This window comes from Megalops cyprinoides, chromosome 7 (genome assembly GCF_013368585.1).
Source record: "Megalops cyprinoides isolate fMegCyp1 chromosome 7, fMegCyp1.pri, whole genome shotgun sequence".
In the NCBI taxonomy this organism is placed as follows: domain Eukaryota; kingdom Metazoa; phylum Chordata; class Actinopteri; order Elopiformes; family Megalopidae; genus Megalops; species Megalops cyprinoides.
Window position 1 is genome coordinate 11,997,071 of NC_050589.1, and position 12,840 is coordinate 12,009,910.

The window sequence follows — 12,840 nt, forward strand, 5'->3', positions numbered from 1 at the left end:
GTTATGAGCTGTTGCTGGCTGGTGAGAATTTGCTTGAAAACGAGTGTTTATTTTATGGCCTATGCGCCCATAGATTGATAGTATATCATTATTAACAAGGTAAAACAATAAAAAGGCTCTTAATAGTGTTCTGCACTGAAGCCCCAGGGGTATGAATGAGGGTTCCCACTCAGATCACATTCAGATTCTCTATGATGTTTCAACTATTTTTAAAGGGTAAATGTAAGATTTTTTACAGTTTTTTTAGACAAGAAAAAAGAAAAAAAAATTATAGATAAGATGTCACATTCTTGTTTATTTCAGCTACTTTGAATGGGGAAAAACACATTTTGTGACAAATTATTATTTTTTTTGCTGCTGCTTAGTAACTTTGGGGGTTACTGGCAGTGAATGCTTGTGATGTATGACCTCTGGTAGTGGGATTACTGTATGAGCCAATAAGCTGTCCAGTTTTGTAGTACTGTTATGTGAACACACTGGCACTACTGGATCTGACAGTGAATGACCACAATCTAGCAAGGTAGTAAGAAAGGACTACATCTGTTACTTACCGTGAAAGAAGTAAGAGACCACTGTCTGGCATAAGCATGTGGTTAATGTAGTCACACTCCAAAACACTCCTAACTCGTGCTGTATCTGTAAAACTAATCAAAACTGTAATCTAACACTAGTGCAAATTGAATATATTATCTATTAAATAGGCATCTTGAAAGTCTGGAGATGATATTCTCGAAATCCTGTGATACCGTGTGTTGTCTGTGTGCCTGTCTTCAGTGCTCTGTGCACTAAGCTCCTGCTCTCCCTCTCCCTCTCCCTCTCCCTCTCCCTTTCCCTCATTGTCTCTGACACACTGGCTCCCCATCAAAGATAAGACAAAGGATCATGGAAGAGTCCTGCAGTCATTTGTAATTAAACACAATGTGGCCGTGGTGTCGCTGGCACGCCTTTGGTCACAGCACAGTTCGGCTCTGACAGTGCTGTAATATTTATTACGGGGTCAAAAGACACAGGCAGGCCACCAGATGTTCTGCAATAGTGCTTGTCAATGAGCGGAATTAACATGCGTGAGACCTCTTTGTTTATCAGGCCCTGAATTACTGAGGCCTGCCTGAGATGCCCTCAGAAATGTAGCCCCTCAACGATGTGGATTATAAGTTACACAATTGCGAATGATCTCCAGAGGGTCGATGGAGTTCAGCTGCATTCTTTAAGGAGAAAATGTTTCTATTCTGAGAACACAAAGCAGAGAAAAACCTTGTAATCCTCATCTATAAGGACTTTGTTCAGCGAGGAATGACGTGGTGTGAGTGTTGAAACTGTGGAAGCAGAACTCAGAGCTGCAACTCAGTGAAAATATTTAAATTTGAATGGTGCACGTCCTGCAACAGGGATATCCATTCAATATTTATGTTTCAATCATAGCAATATTTCCATTTTTCACACAGTGTGGGTTTTTCTTTTCATCCTTTTCGGGATGGGTCATGATGGTCCTTCTGTAATATGACATGCCCATTGGATTAAAGACCTTTGTGATTGGGGGCAGTGCTCCCTAGAAATGCATGCTGGCAGCCAGCCCATGGGTCAGACATGGAAAATGGCTGTCAGCACACTGTCTGTAGGGTGGCCTAAAGGACTGCAAATACTGATCACAAATAACCTCCCTGAAAATGACAGCATTTTACTTGCTGGAGTCAACACAGACTATCTCCCCTCTAACATGAAACGCCCTGTTTGAACTTGGTTTAAAATGTGTGATTACCGGCACACCTTTGGGTCAAAGGTTGCAAGTATAGTTTGACAGAAGAGTTTACCTGGGTATAGCAAACTTTTCTGGGAGCAGGTCAAAAATCTCCTTTTTGATGGTGCTCTGTTAAAGCTGGTGGGAAATGTTGGAAAGTGCATGTTCAAACGCTTTGCCGATGGGGATAGCCTTGTGGAACACTGAAGCCTTTTCTTCCAGTAGTTTGTCATTGTCAGTCACAGGAGCTCTGACAGCTTTGGGCCTAGGCTGGGGCATACATTCACGGGCGAGACACACGCCAGTTTTGGAGATCAAAGCTGGGTCTGACACCAGGGAGACAGAGGGAGGAAGAGAGGCTTTCCGCACAATGCAGGGCCAGATTGATATGTTAAAATATTTAGATTTGACCTGGGAGATCGGAAAAATAAAGCAAACGTGATTGCATGTGTGGTTTTGGACAGTGGCTGTCACAAGCCTCTTTTTTTACATCGGTGAAAAAAGCGACACAGGGGTCACCAAACAACGTGCCTATCACCTCCACTCCCACAAGGCTGCCTTTAGCAGTGTCAGGATCATTTCTTTGCTGGTAGCGAAGGCCGCCATTACCGCCTCCACGGATCGTCTCTTTGCTTGCAGCGATGGCCAACATTAGCACCATTGAGGATCAATTCTTTGCTGGCAGTGGGCTGTGGCTGCTTTCTTCCTGGTTCCTCTGGATCTTTCTGAGGTCCTACTCAGCCACAATGTTATGTCCCTCCAGTAATCCGAACTTCATTCCGTCTCATAGACCCACGGCCATCTTCACGCTCTTTAGGGAACTGTCAGTGGGTTAGATGTAGAGATGCCTCCTTTCCGCTGCTGAGTGCAGTAAGAATGTGTGGACCTATTGGTTGCTCTTCCATATATGGATATCATAAGAATATGAGATTCAGGGTCAGCTACAATGAAGGAAGGTAAGGGTGTAAACCTCCCCTAGGTTTACTGAAGCGTGTTACAGGGGTTCTTTCTCATACCTTTAATCAGGAAGGTGTAAGAAACCATGATTGTCAGGGATAATAGGGTGGAACAGTTGTGTCCTGGGCTGATCAGGCGTGGTATTCTGCTTATTTCTGTGTTCAAGCCCATCTCTGTATGGATGCAATTAAGCTCATGCCAGGCTTTTTTTGATCCGCTAAGGTGCGGACATGCGCTTGTGTGCGTATGCATCTGTGTGTGCGGGAGGGGGGAGGGCTCAGGACAATATGCTATGCTATTAATCATATAATGATAGAGATATTCATATCTCTCATGATATGAAATGTGCTTTCACGAGATAAGCTGTCCCCAGACCTGTCGGGATTGTTCTCTGTTTCATTTGTTGGAGTCTTTTCGGCTGTTCGTCAGAATTAAGGAGAGCACCCCATCAAACGCACAAGCATGTCATTTAATTTCACACGCGTATGAGCCAATGCACTGAAACAAGAAATAAACTGCAGTACCCCTTCAGTCTAAAGGGCTGCCTTCTACAGAACATGAGCCTGGTTTTGATTGATAAACATGGGATTATGATTTCTGTTGGTATTTACTTAATGTGCAGTCAATGAAGCACATTCAATAATTACATTTTGATTCATTAGACAATAAACAAACAACTATTACTTTGTTAGTACTGATTAAGCAAAGCATGTAATTTATTTATTTAATCACTTGCTATTCATATTTCCCCGGTGTGTATGGTAATTTTGTATACAGTAGCCTGCATTAAGTGATTCTCTTCTCTTACCACACAAGGCTTCTCACGCGTGAGGCAGGATATTGAATCTTTGATTGAATTACCTGCGTGGGATTTATTGCATAAATGTGCTGCTAACTTAATGAGCGCACCATTTTTCTAAACGAATACAATGCAATTAAGCAGAATTATTCATTAACACTGGTTTCATCACCATATGAGAATATCCAAATTGATGAGAAATGTATGCAAATTATTTCCACCCTCTGTAGTACAGCCAGCAGCTATCACTATCTATGAGTTAAAATCTAGGGAAAAATCCCTCAAAATTTTCAGCGGGTACAGCTTCCAGTAACACACCACTGAGAAACATTTTGTACTTCAAGCTCAAATGTATGTTGTTAAATCCTTTGAGAATGGGTAGCATTCTATTTAAGCCACTTCTTAACTGATTCATTAGCCTGCCATTCAAACCATGAGCAGAGGCGCTCACTCTAGAGTGACATCTGAACCAATCAGTGGTGAGCTGATCTAAGTAGAATTGACCTTTCCATTTCTAGTTATTTTTTTCTTTCACCTCTTTCAATGAATTTTGGTTTCCTGGTGAAGCTGATGATACCTTGTATAGCTACCACAGAGGAGTTTTCAGATGTAATGAAAGATTGAAAGGGCCTTGGATCCAGCTGTGAGCCTAACGGGAGGCTTCATGCCGTGGGTACAAATCAGTCGGTGGAACTGAGAGACGAGACTGGAGCTGATATCCACATCCGCCCCAAACCAACGTTTCTGGATAGGAAAGGTGGAAATATCATGTCACGGTCATTAAGCTGTCAATCACTAATCAGCTTAATTGGAAGTGATTGTGTTGCCGAGACACCAAACAGCTCTGCAGTCCTCACGGCCACCGCCAGCTCGCCGAACCGTAATTTAGCTGGAAGACGGATCCCGCCTTTTGGGGAAATGGGGAGACGTGCCCTTTGGAGTGGGAGTGCCTGTACGTCGCTGGCTATCAGCTGCAGTGAAGATACAATCAGCCCTCCGCTGACACTGATCTACCCACCCAAATTAGCATTTGGAGCGTCACCATGAGCCAGAGGGTAGAGGTGCGTGAGAGGATAGTGAGTAACAGATTGAGCAAAAAGTAGACAAACAGTTACAATTGCACCAAAAACAGGGTGAAATCCCAGTTTTCAGCTGTTTTTTCTGTCAGTAGAATAAATCAGAAGTACTCACGAATTGGGTCCAAATGTTAGTTGGTTGTGGTTTTTCAACCGTATTTTAAAGTGAACATGTAGAACAGTGTTTCTCTATCATACTCCTGGAGGCCCACTGTCCTGCATATCTTCTATCTATCCTCGCTCCAGACACACCTGAATGAAATTAGTGTGCATGCTCTTGATTAAATCAGGTGTGCTCAGCTAATCAAAAGTGCCATTGATGAGTTCAGTCAGGTAGGTAGAGCAGGCAAAGGTGGAAAACGTGCGGAGCAGGGGGCCCCCAGGAGCAGGATTGATCAGTGATGTAGAAGATAAGATTACGAAGACACTAGTGCATGCTAGTGCATGTCCACACACACTCTCTCTACGCTGTTAGCCGCCTGCATACATTATGTCCACACTCACGTGACGTGTGGAGAGGGTATACTACAGTGAATGTAATACGTGTCTGCTTAGAAAGCAGCTTCATTTTAGCCAGTTTCAACGCTTCTCCTTCCCTTTCTTGCTTTCAAGTGACAGTGAAGTATCTGGGTTTGTCGAAGACTATTGGCTCTGTGCTGCTCAGTGATAACAAGATTCTGCTGACAGCTCTATCAAAACTGCACTCGAAAGACTGTGTTTTACCATCTCAGATAGAAAGTTGAGCAGGAAAATCTTTCTTTCATCACAATAAAGTTAACAGGGACAATATTCCAGTTAAACTCATCATTGCTTTGTGGTTCAAGGGATGACAGTTGCAGTCTACTGCCTCAGATTCATTTCTGTAGCAGATTAAGAAGAGTCTCTCCTTACCTGTGACAACCTCAGGGCTCCATGTTAAAGCCTAATTAAACCCTCTACTTGAAAATCCTGAGCAAACAAAAATCTTGTACATTTTTACTAATCATTGAATATTATAAGGCATTCATATGATATACAGAGAAAAATCTAAGTGACCCAATTATTTTTTATTTGAACAAAAAACTATGTATCATATATTTTTTTCTAGAATCTGCCAGTGATATGCATTGGTCAAAACGACTGGAGTAAGTGCAGAACATTGAAGCCCCCCAGAAGTGTGGTTGTCAAGCTGTTGCTAAGGAAATGAAGTCACAATGAACTAGCATATTGTCGGCTGGATTATGTACAGGCAATGACTCAGGTAGCCATGGAGGGGAGAGGAAGAGGGCGGGGGTCCCCACTTCTGCTGCTTTTTCTGGCACAGACTACTGGAGCTGGCATGCTCATACACACCAGCTTCAGGTCTTAAAAGGGCTCTTAGTCACAGAGAATGCTTGGTGGGGTGGAACCATGGCCAGCAGGCTCTCCTTTCAATAGGGCTGGGGAGCATTGTGGCGTGTGTGCTGACTTAAAAACATAAACCATATGGCATGTTTTCTCCTCAGGATGTTACCCGGGCGTCTTTTAAGATCAATCCTGGACGTCTGTGGCCCAGAGGGCTGTTTGGTTAGGTTTGTTGTAAAAATTTGAGGAATAAATTTTTCTGGTCTTGGGTTTATGGGGTGATTTCATATCTGAGTGTATGCACTGCATCCAGAGAGTCATTTTGTAGAGAGTAAGTGTTCAAGTGGGGCATGGAGAATGAGGCCAGCTCTCACTGGCTGGCTGCTTTATGAAAATGTCACAATAACATATCGATTGCACAGGAAGATCTCAAAAAATGAACAACTTCTACTTTTTTGGGTAGAAAAACTGAAAAAACAAAGCAATTGTTGTGTAAAAAAAACCTTTATTAGAAAGTTGTGTATGAATCTGGTTGCTTTTTTTGGTCCAGGACTAACATTTCTTTTGGATATGAATATATTTTAAGTTTGGAGTAATTCTAATTTTGCAAACAATATGTGTAATTCAGTGTGATAATGCTGTATGATGACAGTTTCTATGGCACATCTGCATAAAATGTATTATTAATGCATTCAAAACACATTATAGTACACTTATAATACATTATAAATGTACTATAATGCATAATTGACAATGAACTACAAACCTAATAGTTCATACCTGCTTAGAACCATCCATGTAATGCATTTTGAGAAGTAAACATTATGTATTATGTATCCACATGTCTGCAGAAAGTCTAACAACCTAAGATTAGAAAGCACTATTCCCCAATTGACCTGAGATAATCTTTGATTTAACAATGCTACATTGAATAAAAAAAAAAAGAAAATGCAAGTTACTCAGCCTCCAACCTGCTAACCCGGGATAACATGTCTGATAATCATTATTTGCTATGATGTATTATGGCATTCAGAAAAATAAAACACTACATGTACATGCTATAATATGTTAGGTGGGTGGCTCCAGTACATTGCATACAAACATCAGCTGAGTGCTTAAGTCATGGTTCATTATGGGTTATAACATATTAATAATGTGTCCTAAATGTATTATAATATGCTTATTATGTACTATACAGAATTAATGCAGGTGCTTCACACAGTGTTACTAAATGGTTATAACAATAAATCTACAAGGGAAGTGTGAGGGGGAATGGGACGTGGAGGCAGGGCGTCTATAAATTAAGTATGTGATTGGGGTTCATTTTAAGCATTCATTATTTTGATTTGACTGTTTAATTGTGTTCCGCTGTTTGTTCATTTGCAGTGAAAACAAATGTCCCATTAGGTCAATGCAAACACTGCTTGCTTTACATTGCACAGCTTTGTATTATTTATGAATGCAGCAGACAACCGTGAAGATGGCTTAAAGCTGCAAAACAAATTGATTGTTGCCGAATCACAGCCAAAGCGTACCTTGTTAAAATTCTTTTTTTCTTCCACATTTTTGCTGTGATTAATGGTCTACAATATATATAATTCCAGACTGCAACAACATAGTTCATGTATTAATGTATTAATAATTCATTAGCATATTAATTTAACAATTAATTTTAGTGATTTATGTTTCTAATTTTTTTTCCAGGAATCTTTTAGATAAAGATACGTTCTCCAAATCGGATCCATGTGAGTACAGTCTCCATTGTATTCCTGTTCAGTGTTGATGTGCTTTGTTTCTGTGGCTCGCTCTGGAAGTGTGATTATAACTGTGTGGTGTAGAGCATGCTCATTTTTACATGTGTCATGGCTTCTGCACTGCACTGTCTCTGTCCTCTGATCACATGATACCACAGGGTACATCACCAAATGAAGCTCCTCTGTGCAGGACATTATATGCTTCTGCAGCCGGTGGTTTGCACTGCTGCATTTCTCTCTAATTGCTGTTTCCTAACTTTTCTCCACTTTTGCCAAACTTCACAGTGGTTTTGATTACTCTGCGATTTCTGAGCATTCCTGAAACAGCCGCATATCATTTGCAAAGTAATGTTCCATCACTCCTTCTGCTTTAACAGAAACTCCCATAATGCATAATCCAGGTGTGGTCGGCAGAATACAAATGCTCTCTGTGGGACAGCTACGGGAGCTGCATTTTAAAGTGTTGCGGAGTGACTGGAGTGCTGTCAATGGCAACATCTCTGTGATGCCACTCAAAAACACTTTCAAATTTGGCTCAAAAGAGAGGTGGGACACTTGTATTGTCAGAGGGAGAGTTCATACCTCAGATACCTCTAGACCAGTGTTTCTCAATCCTACTCCTGGAGCCCCCTTGTCCTGCATATCTTCTATCTATCCTTGCTCCAAACACACCTGATTGAAATTAGTGTGATTAACATGCTCTATCAGGTGTGCTCAGCCAATCAAAAGTGCCACTGATGAGTTCAGTCAGGTAGGTAGAGCAGGGAAAGATGGAAGATGTGCAGAGCAGCCCAGGAGCAGGATTAAGAATCAGTGCTCTGGACAAATCCATCAAAACCCCATGCTTACATTGCTGTGTACCTGGTACACAAACCCCTTGTTTTCTGCCACCTTGTTACCTGACCTGGCATCATCACCTGAGAAACCATGGAAACGGTGCACATCTTGTGCTGATGCTAGAGGCCTCTGTCTCCTCTGTAGCCCTTCACCCTTGCCATGCCATTACCAGAGCGGTAAAACGTGCTTTTAGATTAAGCATTCAAACCGCTCCCTTGGGTTGAGAAAGTGCTGTTTATGTACTGACAGCTTTAAAACCTACTGGTCCTGTGTCCCCCAGGACAAGGATCTTTACAACTTGTGATGTACTGTACTGGGCTGTGATTAAATTAGGGCTGTGATCAGTCTGCTAACACAGCTGTTATAAAAAGCCCACCCCCAGGACTGCTTTCGTATGGTATCCCAGAGAGTCCGAATTCTGTCCAGGTCAGATAAGTCAAATTCACCCTGACTCTTGCGTTCTCTGGAGGGTTTTGGTCCTGATACAGTGTCAGGGTAGTGCCATTTAAGGAGATATATCCATCATGCAATCTTATACAAATGCCACTGTAAGACACATAATCAAGCACTGGGGGTTATAAGTTCACATCCAAGATGGGACACTGATGCTGTGCCCCTTATGTAGGTGCTTTCACTCAGCAAGCATCCAGTAAACAATGCATCATTTGCAAACAAAAAAAAACCCCAAAAACTGTATATTGCTGTGGATAATACATAAACAAAATCAAACACAGTTTATGTGATGGGATAAACAGAGGAGTAATCTTAAAGGTAATAGTCAGACTGATATGAAAAATAACAAAGCTGCTTTTTCTTATAACACAGTGTAAACCTTGAATAAGACAGCTTGCATCAGGGAACGTTCTTATCTCTAAAGAAGAGTCTCTTTTGTAATTGTAGGTTTTTAAATGATTGCCCTCTTTCTCTTTTTGTTATTGAAAAGTGTCAACACATTGTTTCTGTCTTGTGTATGAGTACAATACAGTCTTCAAGTGCTTAATGTTGCCACTGTCTAGGCCTTATTTCTTAGGAGGGTTGTAGTTGATATGCTGTCTATATTGATTACTTAGCTAACATGTGTTTTGTCTCTGTGTGCTATCTCTCTCTATCTCTCTCTCTCTCTGTCTCCAGTATGTGTCTTGTATACCCAGGGAGTGGAATCCAAGCAGTGGAGAGAGGTAAGGGTGTATGAAAAACACAACAATCAGCACTCACAGACTCTGCGTCCATTCCGGTCCCAGCTGAAAAGTTCCTGTCTCAGCTAAAGAGTTCCAGCCACAGAGTTTCAGTGAACGCCCGCTATCTGTCATTGCTCGTGTTCATATTAATAAAGCTCAGGTTTAGACTGTATTTCAAATTGTGACCAATCAAGTCTCATTCTCACAGCTAATGAATATTCATGAAGCTGCATTCACTGGAGCCTTTTAGGTCTGACCATTGAGGGACCTTTCGCTGCTGACAGCAGGATTTGATTCGTAGATTAAACCCACTTCCTGTTAGCAACGCTCTTCATATTCAAAACTCTGCTGGCTAAGGACGCATTACCAGTGTGGGTGATTGGCGAGAATCTCTGAACTATTTCCCAAATATGACCTCCCCCTCTCTGTTTGTCATTCCCTTGTTACCCTCTTTCCTTATTTCCCTCCACCTCTGACTCTGAGAGTCTCGTCTCACCTGATAGTAATACCATAGGTAATCAAAGCATTGCAACCAGATATTGAGCTCCTTGGGGTGCTGTCTTTGCCACTGTTGATGCTGCAAGTGTTCTGAATTGCTGGCTTGTTCTAAAAATTCTTGAGGGGACATAGCCTAAAACAGAATGTCTGTAGCTATCACAGCAAATGTTAGCAATACAATGTTAAGACTTTGCCTTACACATTATTGAAGTAGACCTTTCCACAATGAGAATATTTGGTTACATAGATCTTAATGGAATAACTAGTTCAAGTCAGCTTTTTATGATAGTCCTCTTGGTCGTCTGTTAAGCCTGCCGCAAGGTGACGGCTTTGCTGAACGTCTGAGGGTAGTTCTGGGTTAGACCGATGCACTTGCGCAGTCCATGCCCTTGGTTTAGTCACTCTTTGTCCTTGGTTTAGCTTTGACTCACAGTGTGTTACTTTTCATCTTCATGAACCCAGTATGTTGAGTTCAGTGGTCGCCAGAATAAATGAAGAAAATTGTGTGTGTCTTGAAAAAAATACTTGAGGTTATTTTCAAAGTTACAGCCAAGGAGAAATGTTGATTGGATGCAGAGGGTTGTTTTTTGAGCATGTTTTCTGTTTCCTGTGGGATGTATCTCAAGCCAAATGCTTGATGTGAAGATGAGGTAAGTTAAGCTGTGTAGTGTTAATTTTCATTGTCCCCACCCTCCGTAAATATATTCATGTCCTCTCTCTCTCGAAGAACAGATAAATTCTGTGTACTTTTCAAAGCACAACACAACGGCTGTAATCCAATTATTCTCTTTCGGTGGACAGAATTAGAGCTGTATAAACATGCCAGTCCAGAGAAAAATGTTCCTTTCCCTCGTTATCTTCCCCAAGCAATCACAGTCACTCCGTCTGCAATCCCTCTGATCTCACACAATAACTTTCAAAACTTTTTGTTTTCTAACGCTTGTTGTTTTGCATTCAAATACTCTGAGTTGGCCTCAAGTTGTCCTCTATGTTTATGTTATTTATACACATGCACACGCACACACGTAGGCACAAACACATGCACACACGTAGGCACAAACACACACACACACACACACACACACACACACAAGTAGTTAAATTACACAATTTAACATTTCAAACTCTGAAGCCTCTCCTCTTGTGGAGAGCTCTCGCCCTTGTTCCCTCTCTCTCGTGCAGAGGGGCTGGCTGTCCCTGTCACAGCTTTGCCTGCCCCTGTCAGCACAGCATGTGAGAAAGCTGTGAATCTCAACACTGTTATTTTCCAGTCAAGGCTGCTATTTCTCTAGAAGCTGCGCTGTGTTCTCTCTAATGTTCGCCTGCCTCCCTCAAACCGCGCTGAGCCCAACCCTGGCCCTTGGCCACAGCGCCCTGCTCCTGTCCTTGAAAAATGTACTCTGCTCTGGAGCACTGGAGGCCCCACTTCTCCTGACAAACGCCTGGTTTCCACAGCTTGCCATTGTAACCCAAGCCAATACCGTGATTTACATTTCAGATAGTGGAATCTCACCCACTGCCCAAGTGTTGAAAGATGCAGAACATTTACATCTGTTAGTTTGGCAAAAGCTTTTTATCTAAAGCGACTTACAAGTGAGGCAGAGTGCAACACAAACAAACAGTCATATAAGCAGTCAATAATATTAGAAGTGCCGCATGACCAGGTTTCAATAGTTGGCCAGACAAGGTACAGGATAGCCAGCGGAGAGACAAGGGCATTTCTTAAGACAAAAGAAATTGATTTAGGTGGAAACTAAATGCTGTTAGAGGTGATCTTTCTGGCACCTGCAAACACCTGTTCGCTCTGCATTCTTTTCTTAATGAGTAAGTGGGATTGCTCTCTGCATTGCTGCTGCCGCTTGCTGGATTATGATACAGGTAGAAAACCTGATGCTGGTACTTTTGTTATTCCTGGTTTGAAGAGGCCATGGGACCATGGAGTACCATGGGAAAAAAAGACATGCTAAGCAGAGCTGATTATATGGAGCTGACATACAGCTCAGGTTGTCAAATGCTTATTCTTTAGTGTGAAATATTAATTACGTGTAAACTACAGCATGCTACCCAGCTAGGAGTGATCATAAAGGAGGGCCTTCTAGTTAGGACATGTTACACAGATAACCATGCCCACTTCCACTTCTCTTACCTGGGCTCTGGGCCAACCTACTGTCAAATCTGGGCTCATATTTACATTTGGCACACTCTCTTACCCAGAGAAGCTCGCAAAGAACAAGTACAAAGTGCATCTAATTGAGCTGGCCATGGCTCACCCAGTGTACTGCGAGCCTGAGTACATTTACTATGGAAACACCTCCAGCTTGCCTCAGGTAAACCTGACTCATAGCAAAGGCAGGTAAGCGTAAAACGTAGCTAATGAGTGGGGGGGAGGTGAGAGAGAGAGAGAGAGAGAGAGAGACATAGAGATAGAGACAGGGATAGTGGGGTAGAGACAGGGGGTGGGGGGTGGAGAGCCAATTCATTCAGGAAATGCATGTTCCACTGCAATAACAGTGCCACAATTTTTAGTAAAACTAAGAACTCTTTGGAGGTGGTAAGACAAGCACATTAACAGAGCAGCTCCCCTGTCTCCAGAGCCAATCAATCAGGACACAGAGACGCCTCTCGAGGAAACACTTTCGCAGGAGCTTTAATGAGCAGGAATCCATCAAATGCAACTCTT

At 42.2% G+C, this 12,840-nt stretch overlaps 1 protein-coding gene across 1 annotated transcript in view; it reads left to right on the top strand.

Annotated features, from left to right (window-relative positions):
• Positions 1–12,840, top strand: part of cpne5a (copine Va) — a 109,505-nt gene that overhangs the window by 19,307 nt on the left and 77,358 nt on the right. The window contains exons 2-3 of the mRNA XM_036532794.1: positions 7,598–7,638; positions 9,616–9,662. Coding sequence (XP_036388687.1) covers positions 7,598–7,638; positions 9,616–9,662 — 88 coding nt within the window. The remainder of the gene's footprint in view (positions 1–7,597; positions 7,639–9,615; positions 9,663–12,840) is intronic.